Genomic DNA, 12,128 nt, shown 5'->3' with positions numbered 1-12,128 from the left:
CCTTAACTAGTTGTTGCTTGGATAAATAATCATACACTGACAAACATTATGACAGCTGTGTTTAAATTTTTGGTTACCTCTGTTAATTATATGAGTCAGAAATATTTGCAGTTTGCCTAATAGTGAGCCCACAACTATTTTTGAAATTCATTAGGAACTTTTTGAGTTATAAAGAGTGTATAACATAGTTATTATCATCAAAATGATTGGTTCATAATATTTTGGTCATTTAGTTGGATGAGTGATTGCATAGGTGGTAATGTAATGCAACAATGTTTTTGTTCACACTGTCCGTTTTGCTTTGGATTAAAAAAAAAATCGGAAAAAATCGGAAACAGTTGATTTCAGTCAACTCATTTTTGTTTCATTTTTTTAGAGTAAAAAAGCTTTAGGCTGCAGCTCATTATCTGAGAAGTTCTCTCTTTCCAGCAGGAGATCTGTGACATCAAATCAATTCGGCAACAAAGAATGTCTTCTGTAGTTGTACTGATTGCTTCCTTTTAGTCGCTCTGAATTGGCTTTCATCTGTCTGAGTCACACGCACGTGCAAGCGCACACACCCTGGTTGTAGTAAGCATGGTTATCTTCTTTAAGCCAGACTGTCTTCAGCCTCATGTTCTGTTCACTTGTCTGCCCTCTTAAGCAGATCGACAGGTTAAGCAGTAGAAATGGAGGAAAAGTGAAAGTGAGACATAAGACAGGCTGTGATGTTCATGTCCCTTAGTGGACGTGACAGGTGACCACCAACGGAGAGCGAGACGGTGACGGCACCTTGTTGCGCTCATGTTTCATGTGACAATCTTCTGGAGGCGGGGTCACCTTCTCTGTCTATTTCTGTGCACTTTTCCACTTTGTCTTGTGTGTCATCATGGCAAAATGTCTCAACCACTGGAAAGGACACAGTGTTACAGTTCAAGGTGCGGACTGTTGAAGAAGATTAAGAAAAGGATTACCTGTAAGTGCAGGTCATACTAGAGGTTGGTTCAAGTTAAGTTAGGGTTTAAGGAAGGATAACATACCCCAGCATGAGGACTACGTGGTTGTCAGTCTGCTTTCTGTAGGCTGTTGTTTTCAAACTTTGTGCTTTCAAATCCGTGTCATTGACAGTAAAGTGATTTACAGCCTCACTTCCATGTAAGCAGCTTGGGTTTAGTTCCCACTCAATGAATGGTTGTCTCGTACTCTGTGACTAACCAGCGACCAGTCCTGGGTGGATTGGCTCCCCACAGCCAAAACAGGATAAGAAGTATAAAACATTTGGGGGATCTACCACGTAAGAACAAACCATCACAGTAAACCATATTATCCAAGCGTTTCACTCCTTAAAGACCCAGTGTGTAATCCTTAGCGCCATCTAGTGGTCAAAGAATAGGATTAGAGGCACACAGGAACACAGACACTACGGTGGCTCAGAGAGACCATGTTTCGCAAGCCAACCACCAATTCTTATTTTGCGTGAGCAAATGAGCATCTTCAGCGACGGCGAATTGGCAGTCATTGTGAAGCCACGGCGAAAGACCGAGCAAGCCGGAATTAGCTGGCGCAGCTAACAAGAGTGGCTAGCGGGAACTAGTCAGAGGCTGGAGTAGCTAACAAGAGTGGCTAGCGGGAGATAGTCAGAGGCTGAAGTAGCTAACAAGAGCGGCTAGCGCGAGGAGCTAGTAAAAAAAAAAACAACAACAACTAGTAAACGCATGCGAGAGCAATGCAGAAAATGACAAGCGACGGGCCCAAATCACGGGAGTTAGTGACGACCAACAGCAAGCGCCAGCTGTGGAAGGTAAGCGGCGGTCAACCCATTAGGTCCGACGCTTGATGCAAGTACCACCCGGGCTAACCATGTTCGCTAAGTTGTCCTCTGGGCAGTGAAGTGATGGCGGTGAAACATGGCGGCTCTAGTGAGGTGAGACTAGAGCTATGTAATATAATTAGTGATTGCTAGACCTGCGATTATATTTTATTTAAAAACAAACAAACGAGAAAAAAAAAAACATTTTTGCGGTACAACATATTTTTTTGCATACTATTGACAAAGTTTGTTTTTTTTTAATTAATGAATTATTAGTTCACCACTAGATGGCGCTAGGGCTTACTGAATGTCTCTTTAAAATTTTGAGCCTAAATAAATAGTGTCAGAACCGCAACCATCCGTCCATTTTCTCAATTGTTTGGTCTGTTCAGGATCACTGAGAAGCTGGAATTCATCCAGGCTGAAGCATACAATTGGTTTGTTCAATATGAATACTATCAGAGAAACAGTACCAGATCTTATTTTAACCAAGCCAATAAATAACAACCAGAACCAACATTTACAAATCAAAGATCTGAAGTAGTCCACAGGTATCTAAATTATTGGCTTGAAAAATGGAGGTGCAGTTTATTCATTTCTGATCCACCCCCATTCCCAGTCTTCTCACCCTGTGTGAGCCTCTGGATCACCGCTCCTTAGATAAACCCTAAGTCTGCATCTATCCCCTTAGACTGTCTGATTTGGTCTACGTCATAGAAAGGGGACGTAATCCCGGTCTGGGCCAAGAATAGAATGTTGGGAGGAGCCAAGTCACCGGAGAGAGTCGCTCCCAAGTCATCGTACATGTGTCCCTAGATAATCCCTTCTTAAACAGCTTCTGAACAAGGTAAGAGTTTGGGAACTCTAACGGCTTAGACTGTGGGAGCTGTACTGGGCAGTATCCCACACCTCAACAGCTGAGGACGATTCACACACAAATACAGAACTGTTTGGATTCTAAGAGGACTCAGCTTCAACCAGGATGAACTTTGCTGCCCAGTTATTCTATTCAAGCTACTTGAGTGAGCGACTGGAACGATTGTTTTCACCAAAGCCTGCACTTAAAGGCATCGAAGAAAATGACCCCTTTTGGCACAGGTGGGAAACACGTAGTCACCCCGATCCATCAGAACTCTCCTCTACCCAGATAAATCCAGTAGTGATGCGCTGTCTTTGTGACAAAAAACAACCTCCAGCTCAGAGCAAAGACCAGACTTCCGGTGTAAGCGCAGTTCCTACTTCAGTCCCGCTTCCTGTTTGTACAAATCCCCCTCATACCAAAAGAGTCTTGTTTTCACGGAAGCCCGTGCTTAAAGACAGCAAGGAAAATGATACCTTTTGGCAGAGATGGGATGCATGTATTGACCCAGAACCTTCAGAGCTCTCCTCAACCCTCATCAATCCACTAGTAATGTCAAGTCTTTGTGACAAAACTGAACCTCCAGTCCGAAACAAAGACAAGACTTCAAGTGTAAGCTCAGTTCCTGCCTCAGTCCCTGCTTCTATTTGTACTCTACTTTCGCTAACAGATCCCCCTCATCCCAAAAGAGAATTGACAAAAGAGTCAACTGGTCTTCCAAATCAAGATTTGGCCCCTGTGGTCTCCAAATTAACAATATCCAAGCTTCCTTCCGACAAGTCTCTTTCTCCACAGAAGTCTATCCCCAAATCTTTTCCCGATTCATCCAAGTCCCTGCCAACCTCTTGTGTCTGCCTATCGTCTAAGCCTTCATATCAAGAGAAATTGCTTCCTTCCTTGGATGCCCTAGTAGACATTCTCCTTCGTTTGGTACTTCATGTTGTTCTCCTCTTTGTCGCCAGGTAGGCTTTCTGTACATGTGGTTTTTCCCACATGGAAGCTAGTGTTGGTTGGTATGACAATCAAATATATTAACCCGGTTATGGTAGACACCCAAACAAGGTAGTATTATATGACGGAACAATAACTTCATTTATCTATTAATTATTGCAGACAGTGTGTCCTGGGCCGTATTTTGGTAAACAGACACCCGTACTCTGGGCGTTAAATCGGGCACATCCACTTTACCGTGCTTTGGAATGTGGCAGACCGCGCTGCTGTGCCTTGGCAGTATTCCGATGGATGAAGCTGGCACCACCAGCCACCTCACCAGATCCCCACCACTCCTACGCACCTGATAACTTGGTGACTGAAATTAGACTGCACTCTGGCTGAAAACAGGTGCATCTTCATTTTTGTGCTGGGGCAAGTGTAGTTTAGCATGTTTGAGAATTTGGTAGACCGTGCGTAGCCATTGCCCACCTTTGGCGCATCTGGCAATTTGGTGACCGAATGTAGCGTAGATTCAAGACTAGCTAAAAGCAGGTCTAACTTGTGGCACAGGTGCTGTAATGTGATTTTAGTGGATTTGATCAAGGCGCAGGCAGACCTCCGCGGACGTGTGGTTTATGTCATCGTATTTCATTCAGAAATTTGACAATAGTGTGAATCATTGTAGAATTTAATTTAATGAATTATAATCATTTTTATCTTGAAAAGAAATTAGTCAATAGCACCGGCCTGACTTTGCGGCACAACTATTGGGGCACACCACACGTGGCTGCACGATCAAGGGTAGAAGGTGTTCTTCAAGTATCCATCCGCAGCGGCCAACTTCAAATTGTCTGCAAGTGGAGATCTTGCAGTTCCTTTTAGTCAGGATTTACTGAATTTGAAAGGAATGAACTGGGACTGCTTCAGTTGAACAGGAGTTGGGTGGGTTCCCTCCCACAACGGCGCAAATTCCCTATTTTTTTTTTTTTTTTTTTTTTTTTTTTAATCTACAATATTCTAAGACCAAAATAAAGAAAACTCCTCCCATTCGCTAGACTTGGCTAGGCACAAAATAGGACCCTCTGTTTAAAAACTAAATAAATAAAAAGAGGGAAAAAAATGCAGTATTTGCGTGAATGCAGTAGTTTATGTTTAGGGGTTTAAGTACTCAGGAAAAACATAGCATATGCCCGCTCTCGACTTCCTACTATTGGTTATTAGCAGTGACATACTGTGAGGTTCGTGACTATAGTGAAGGACTGACATTCGAATCAGCTATACCATAATTACATTCTGTTTGGATTGGTAATCCGGTTTTTCGAAACTTTTAAGGTTTGCTAATATCTTCCATGTCTGTCTTTCATTTGGAGCAATGTTTTACACTGCAGCTGTGCATTTGAATATGGAATTGCAGCTAACTACGCTTCAGTGTAAAAGAAGTGTTGGAACTGGAACATGTGTACTCCATTCAGTGAGGCAGAGTACTGTCAGCCTCACCTCGCACTTTTTCATGTGCAGTAATATGGTTTGGATTTTGATGTGTAAAATATTACCTTTAATCCATAACATGAATTATTAACAAACAGTAATGCTGGAAACTAATTTGTCGCGCCGATTCATCATAGTCGCTTTATTGTAACTTTTGAGGGAGGGTTCGCTGATAGAAATATAAAATATAAACACACATGTTAGCTGAGAACACTGTGTAAACAGAGCTGCAGCCTTGGGCTTTTGCGTTCACTGTGTTGTTTACGAGTACGCTGTGTGGCTGAATAATGGACTGCGAGCCTCAGATAAGTGGGGCACAGGGCAATAATGGAGCCAAATGACAGAGTGAAAGGTCAAAGAGTTGTGGTTTAAATAAAAGCAGCTCTGAATGAAATGCAGTCAGGCTATTTGGAAAGCTGACTCTCCCATGTCGTCCTTAACAGAAGCGACATTAATGAAACCGTAAAAGCACAGCAAAGCTCAAGTGAATATTAATTCATACTTATCACACTTCCTCGTAACCACACCCTTTACTGCAGTGTAGATCTAATTAACAGTGGACAGACTCTACTGCAGACACTAACCAAGAGTTCCAACCTCGCCGTTAACCAAATGTGATCTTGTTTAGCGTCTAGGTGACGAGGTTAATCTCCAAAAGCTGTAAGCCTATTATTATGTTTATACTGTGCGAAAAGGTCTCCTAACTAACTCGGTGGTGGCTGAAGCAGTTCCACCAGTTTGGTGCTTTGTTTGGAAAGTTTTTACATTATAGTCAGATAATATGAAATGAAACTTGACTGCTTTAAGGATCATTCCATTAAATGTGAGCCCAATTTCACAAGCTGTTATAAATCAAACTGCTCTGCCTTTGGCCCGTAATTGCCACTTTAGTCGTTTGTGTGAGCCATGAAAAGAAAAAGTGAACAACTAATGAATCATAAGTTAGCTTATAGATGCAATCTGTCACAGTGAATGGAAACTGTTGACATGAAAGGTGAATCCAATTTATCTTAGAAGAAGATGATGTTCTTTTTCATATAGTTGCCAGGAATTAGGTCCTATTTCAATTAGGTAAGTTTAAAACTTTAAAATGCTAATATTCTAAAACTTCTACTTCAAGAACATTCTGACATTCACCTTCAAACATTTAATTAGCTGTGGTTTTATGTCGTAATTACAGTTTCCCGAGTTTTATATGACTCGTCAGATCACTGATGTCTAAGGTTTCTGAAAATGTACATTAGGATTATCTTTAAAAACTGTCCCAGCATATCAAGGACAACAAAATGACTCCTTATACATCTGTTTAACAGTAATATATTCTGAAATTTTGACATTAAAGTGATGTTCATAAATATGGTGTTCAGGTGCCAATGACACTGTATTGAACAGATTATTTTTCCTTTTTGTAGCCCTGACGCAAAGTAGAAAAGTGGGACGTGGTCTGACGAGCCCACCTTTCAAACAGTTTTTGAAAATCACAGCTGTAGCCATGAAAATTTCACTAGCTTGTACGGCCTCGGAAAAAAGGATTACTTGGTATGATTCCATAATCACATTTTTTATTAGGGATATTTTGTGACAATGTGGTGAATATTGCCCCAACATTGTCACAAAATATTCCTCATTAAAAAAAAAATTGAAAAATAAAAAAAGCTGGTAAAACCTACACCAAACCCATTTTTCTTAAACAGAAACGTGCTATTTGTGTCATTTTTGGTTGTGGATACAGAGACCACACTAATGCATTATTTATTCAGCTAAAAACTTACAAATTCAATGAATTGATGGAGTTTAACAGCTTTAAAATAATGTATTAAGCCCATCATGAAATTTTACCAGTTAATGTACAATCCAGATTTATAAAAAGGGAACGTGAACAATTTGGATTGTAAAACAAAATCTTCTCAGTCTATTTGTATTTTTAAAAAATTTATAAAAGCACATTTACTGCAAAAATATAGCACAAAGACATGCAGTTGAATTATTCTGTAGTATTGTTACACTAAAAGCTGTTCGCTGTCATTCATTTTGTGTTTATTATTTTTTGTGTGCGTGTGTGTTTGTTGATTAGGGGCAGAAATAAGTTTTACTTCTTTCTGTCCCCTTTCATTTCTTTTACTTTAAAGAGTGAAGTAAATTAAATTAAATTGAATTGAAAATCACAGCTTTAGCCATGAAAAGGACGATCTAGATTGCATTCATCTTTTAGTCATAGTGAGATGAACATTCATTTATGACATTTTTGAAGAATTCTCACTTGTTTTTTTAAACTTATACTTCCCCATCAAATAGGCCAGAAATGTTTTATAGTCTTTCATCATATTCCAAAAAAAAAGTGTGCATCTTTCTAAAGCTGTAAGGACTTGTACCTTCTAGAGAGGAGCTGCGTCTGGGCCCTGTGGAACCAGGCGACTCGTACAAAGGACTGCATCTCAGTAATGGCGCCGTGGGCCGCAGACCGACCCTCATTGAACCGGAGAGGCTGAAGGACTTTGGTGAGGAGGAACTCCTCAACGGGGACGTGAAAGTCCGTGACACCAGAGTGGTGGTCGAAGCGCCCGTAATGACGCTAAAGGAGCCGCCAAAAACCAGACGAGTCAGCGAGTTCAGGATCGTCCCGAGGCCGGCTGTTCAGTACCTCCGCTTTGAGGACATCAGCGCCGCCGCCTTCACGATCCAACCGGGGATACAGAAGACGCCCTGCACAGTAAACAAATACAATAATGAAAATTTGAAACTGGGGGTGTCAAAATTAGTGTGTTAATTTGGGGAATGCTGAAGCATTCCCACATATGTTATTGTGATTTTTATTCTGCACACTTTTTTGCAGCCTAACAGAGCTGTCACCAACGACTTACAAATGCAATTATGCCATCTAGTGGCAGAAAAATTACCTCTACGCAAATCAATATCACACTCACTTTTTTTACAGTACAGTAAATCTTTTTTATTTTAACACCATTTTTATAAAATTACTATATCAATGACTGAAAGATTAGTTTAACATTTTTTCCACTTTTATATTAACAAGAGTATGAAAGCTTAGAAAAAAACATTTCATTGTAGATTTAGAACAGATTTTTAAAAAAATCATGCGATTAATTACGACTAAATATGTTAAATGCCTGACACCCCAGTTTGAAACATTTAGATCAGATCGGATAACTGTACTACAACATTTTAGTCGGAATTTCCTTTGAGATTAATAAAATACTACAAGCCGTCTTGTGCTTCTCAGTACTCCCGGCTGTCCAAACAGTACGGCATGGATATTTATCTGAAAAAGGAGCACCTGCACTACACGGGCTCAGTGAAGGAGAGAGGAGTGTTGTACCTGCTCTCCTCCCTCACTCAGGTAAGACAGGATCATCCCTTCCTGTCTGTGAGTTTTCTGTGACGTAAGAATCGGCCTTGTCAGTCTGTTATCCTGGAACGGTAAACTAGTTGAGTACTGTGTATGTGTGCAGTTAGAGAACGTAGTAAGGTGTCAGTTGAGTGTGTTGTATCTTCTAATTTGGAGGAGAAATAGTAATAGTAGGAGAAATTAATGACGCCTGCAGAACCAAATCATCTAGACACTCCTTTGTTTCACAAAGAAAATCAACAAGATCTTGACAGTTGACCACTTCATATAAATGTTTTCAGGAGCAGCAGAGGAAGGGAGTGATCGTTGCCACTGACTGTAACTTCTCCATGGCGGTGGCTCACCATGCAGTGGAGCTGAAGATTCCCGTGTTTGCCATCATGCCGTCATCTTGTTCCTCGCCTCGTCTCAGGATCTACAGAGACTATGGCGCCATGGTCATCTCCTATGGCAGCACGAGTCAAGATTCTCAGAACCACGCCCGTCATCTGGCCAGTGACAATGGATACCTCTACCTGGAAGAGTGAGCTTTTTTTTTCTTCCTGATTTTACCTCACTTAACATTTTAGTGTTCAGAATTTCCTGCCAATAATGTATTTATTATTTTTGGAGGTATTTTGTTTATTAGCTAGCAGGTTATTAGCATATTCACTGCCAGCCCAGCAAAAATGCATCATTTGACGTCTTTATCCGTCAATGGCAGTGAATGAAGGTTCATAGATGGGCAGTGCCATTGTGTATATTTTTGGAGTAAACCATTTTTTGATGCCATCATAAGTATAGTACATGTATGTATATCCCCATTTCCAATCAAGTTGTGGGATATTGTGTAGATTATAAATTAAAAACACAATACAGCGATTTGCAAGTCTTATTCGACTTATGTTCAATTGAATACACTACAAAGACATAGAAGAGATGTTCAAACTTTATTGGGTTGGGTATTAAATTGTTCAATTGTCCGGGATTTGCATTGTTGTGTTTTTCTCTGCATAATGTCCCACACTTTTTCAATGAGAGACAGGCCTGGACTGCTGGCATGTCATTCTAGTACTTGCACTCTTTTACCACAAAGCCATGCCTTTGTCACACGTGCAGAATATGACTTGGCATTGTGTTGCCAAAATAAACAGGAATGCTCCTGAAGAAGATGTTGCTTGGATGGCAGCACATAATGCTCCAAAGCCTTTCAGCATTAATGGCGCGTTCAAATTACCCACAAAACGCCCCCACCCATAACATTAAAGATGCTGGCTTTTTAAACTTTGCACTTATAATGTTCTGGTCTTTTTTTTTTTGTTGTGGCCCGGAGGACACAACATCCTGGATTTTCAAAAACAATTTAAAATGTGGACTTGTCAGACCACAGCACACTTTCCATTGTGTCAGTCGTTATTAGATGAGCTTGGGATTGAGGAACCCGGCGGCATTTCTGAATACTGTTGAAATATGACTTTCACTTTAAATGATAGAGTTTTAACTTGTATTTGTAGATGTAGTGACCAAATGGGTGTTTTTTGTGCATTCCTCAGCCTTCCCAGTCTTTTTATTCTTTGGCTTTTAGTTCAGCGCGAATTTTGTGATCTTTGGTGACTTTTCATGTTTTGTTTTGTTTTTGTTTTTTTTATATATATATGTTTTTATTTATTTTTCTTATTGTATTTGGGCTTTTTTTTCTTGACCTTTTTTTTTTTACTAGATTTTATTTGTATGGTAGTGTGTGGATCTCAATGTGCAGCATTTTGGAAACACTTGTTTATAAAATGTGCTGTTGAAATAAAGTTGATTCAATTTTTGCCCTTAAACTAGTTCAAGAAAAACAAAATTAATTTATTCATTAAATATATTGCCTTTGTAGTGTACTAAGTTGAATATAAGTTTAAAAAAAACAATATAACACGTCATTGCATTCATTTACTTTATTTATTTTACACAAATTATCAACTTCATTGACCTTGGGGTTTGTATTTACTGTTTGTTCCTTATTTTGAAAAAGGTCATTAAGAATGACAAATATTATTGTCCTGCACAGAGATGAAAGTGCGACCTACCTAGCAGGACTGGGCACAGTGGGCATAGAGATCTACGAGCAAGTGCCCAAGCTTGATGCAGTGGTGTTGCCTGCAGCTGGACAGTACGGACTTCTGGCGGGCGCGGCGGCAGCCATCAAGCATCTCAACTCGCACATTCTGGTCATAGTAAGTCAGGAATCCTCCCAAATTGTGATGAATTGGTTCATTTACAGCTTGGATGGTGCGCCTGAAAATGAGGTCACACCATTCCCCATAAAAGCCATTGCTTCCTATTGCAAAGACACGTTGTTGCTCGCCTCCTACATTCCTCTGGTGTGGATGTTTTTCACTCAGCCTGGCTTTTCTTTACAAGATAAATGTATTTGATGTTACTCCCTGTTTTGCGTGCTTCCATTATCTGCCCACTGCGAAAAGTCTGACAGCTTTGGGTCTGTTTACACTGCAGGGAAAGGATGAGCCTCTCATTTTTCATCCCAAATGTATAATACAGTCTTCTGGCTTCACCAAGTGCCTTGCATTATAATGCATGGGGGCTGGTGGATGCTAACATGCATGGATGCTCTTACTAATTTACTGTGATCAAAGAATTAAAGACGCGCGAATAAATCTTTGTGCAGCACATTCTCGAGTACCCTTGCTCATGAGGGGGCTGTGTGCATATGAGGGCGGCCCGAAAGAATATTTGATATTTATATTTATTTGATGCGTTTGTGTGGTCCAAAAAGTGCTGCAGTGCACATCATAATTCTGCGTGTGGACTCTCTTCGACAGGGAATAGAACCTGAAGGTTTCCCTTTGCTGCTGCAATCTCTGAAGACAGATGGCCCCATCAAAGACATGCACTGCAACCCGAATAGCAAACTGTATGGAGGTAAACACGCCATCTTTAAGACATTAATTAGATGTGGAGTTGAACTCGGAGCGAGGTTGAATAAACATTCACCTTTCCTGTTTGGTCCTGTTGTAATGCAAACATATGTTGGTCTCCTGTCTGTTGTCAGATCTCATGGGGTGCTCACTCGGTATCAACACCTTCCAGCTGGCAAAGAAACTAGTAGATAAAGTCATCTCTGTCAGGTAGTCCACACAACAAAACTAAAGCTTGGATTTCATAATATATTATTACTACATTTAAATTAGAGCTATCAAACGCTAATTTATTTTTTTTAATCAGATTAATCACATCGTAGAATTTTGATTAATCACTGAATTAAAAATGGCTTTTTTAAATCAACCTCTTTTTTTTTTTTTTTTTTTTTTTTTTTTTTGCCCACCAAATTTGAAGAGCACCTGCTATCAGGGTTATTATAGTTTGGGAATTTTTCATTTTTTCATTTTAGTTAGTTTAGTTCATTCTGAGTTTTGTTTTTTAAATTTAGTTAGTTTTAATTAGTTTTTTAATGTTGGTTCTGGTAGTTTTTATTAGTTTTAGTTATTTAATAAATGCTTAGTTTTAGTTAGTTTTAGTATTAGGTTTGTTTTTTTGTTTTTAAACGTGTATTACTTGTGCACAATATTTAAAAATCACCATGGGAGTGACGTCATCTGAAGGTGTTTTTCTATTGGCTGCTGCTAGATGACATCACTTCTGTGTGACACACTTATATAAAAATATATCTACTGAAAACATTATTTAAAATCATCCCCAAAGGCTCATGA

At 39.8% G+C, this 12,128-nt stretch overlaps 1 protein-coding gene across 2 annotated transcripts in view; it reads left to right on the top strand.

Moving 5' to 3' along the window:
- The first annotated feature begins 2,617 nt into the window (after positions 1-2,617).
- LOC144001575 (L-threonine ammonia-lyase) overlaps positions 2,618-12,128 on the top strand; it is a 15,276-nt gene continuing 5,765 nt past the window's right edge. The window contains exons 1-7 of one of the 2 annotated variants that reach the window (XM_077496036.1): positions 2,618-2,887; positions 7,449-7,779; positions 8,311-8,427; positions 8,718-8,959; positions 10,469-10,634; positions 11,241-11,340; positions 11,471-11,546. In XM_077496036.1, the coding sequence (XP_077352162.1) occupies positions 2,772-2,887; positions 7,449-7,779; positions 8,311-8,427; positions 8,718-8,959; positions 10,469-10,634; positions 11,241-11,340; positions 11,471-11,546 (1,148 nt within the window). In that variant the 5' untranslated portion in view covers positions 2,618-2,771. Of the gene's footprint in view, positions 2,888-2,916; positions 3,611-7,448; positions 7,780-8,310; positions 8,428-8,717; positions 8,960-10,468; positions 10,635-11,240; positions 11,341-11,470; positions 11,547-12,128 lie in introns of those variants that run through there. The other variant, XM_077496035.1, reaches the window with a different exon arrangement.

Source organism: Festucalex cinctus, chromosome 14 (genome assembly GCF_051991245.1).
Source record: "Festucalex cinctus isolate MCC-2025b chromosome 14, RoL_Fcin_1.0, whole genome shotgun sequence".
In the NCBI taxonomy this organism is placed as follows: Eukaryota; Metazoa; Chordata; class Actinopteri; order Syngnathiformes; family Syngnathidae; genus Festucalex; species Festucalex cinctus.
Note: the sequence above shows the minus strand (reverse complement) of the source record. Positions and strands in the feature narration are given on the sequence as shown.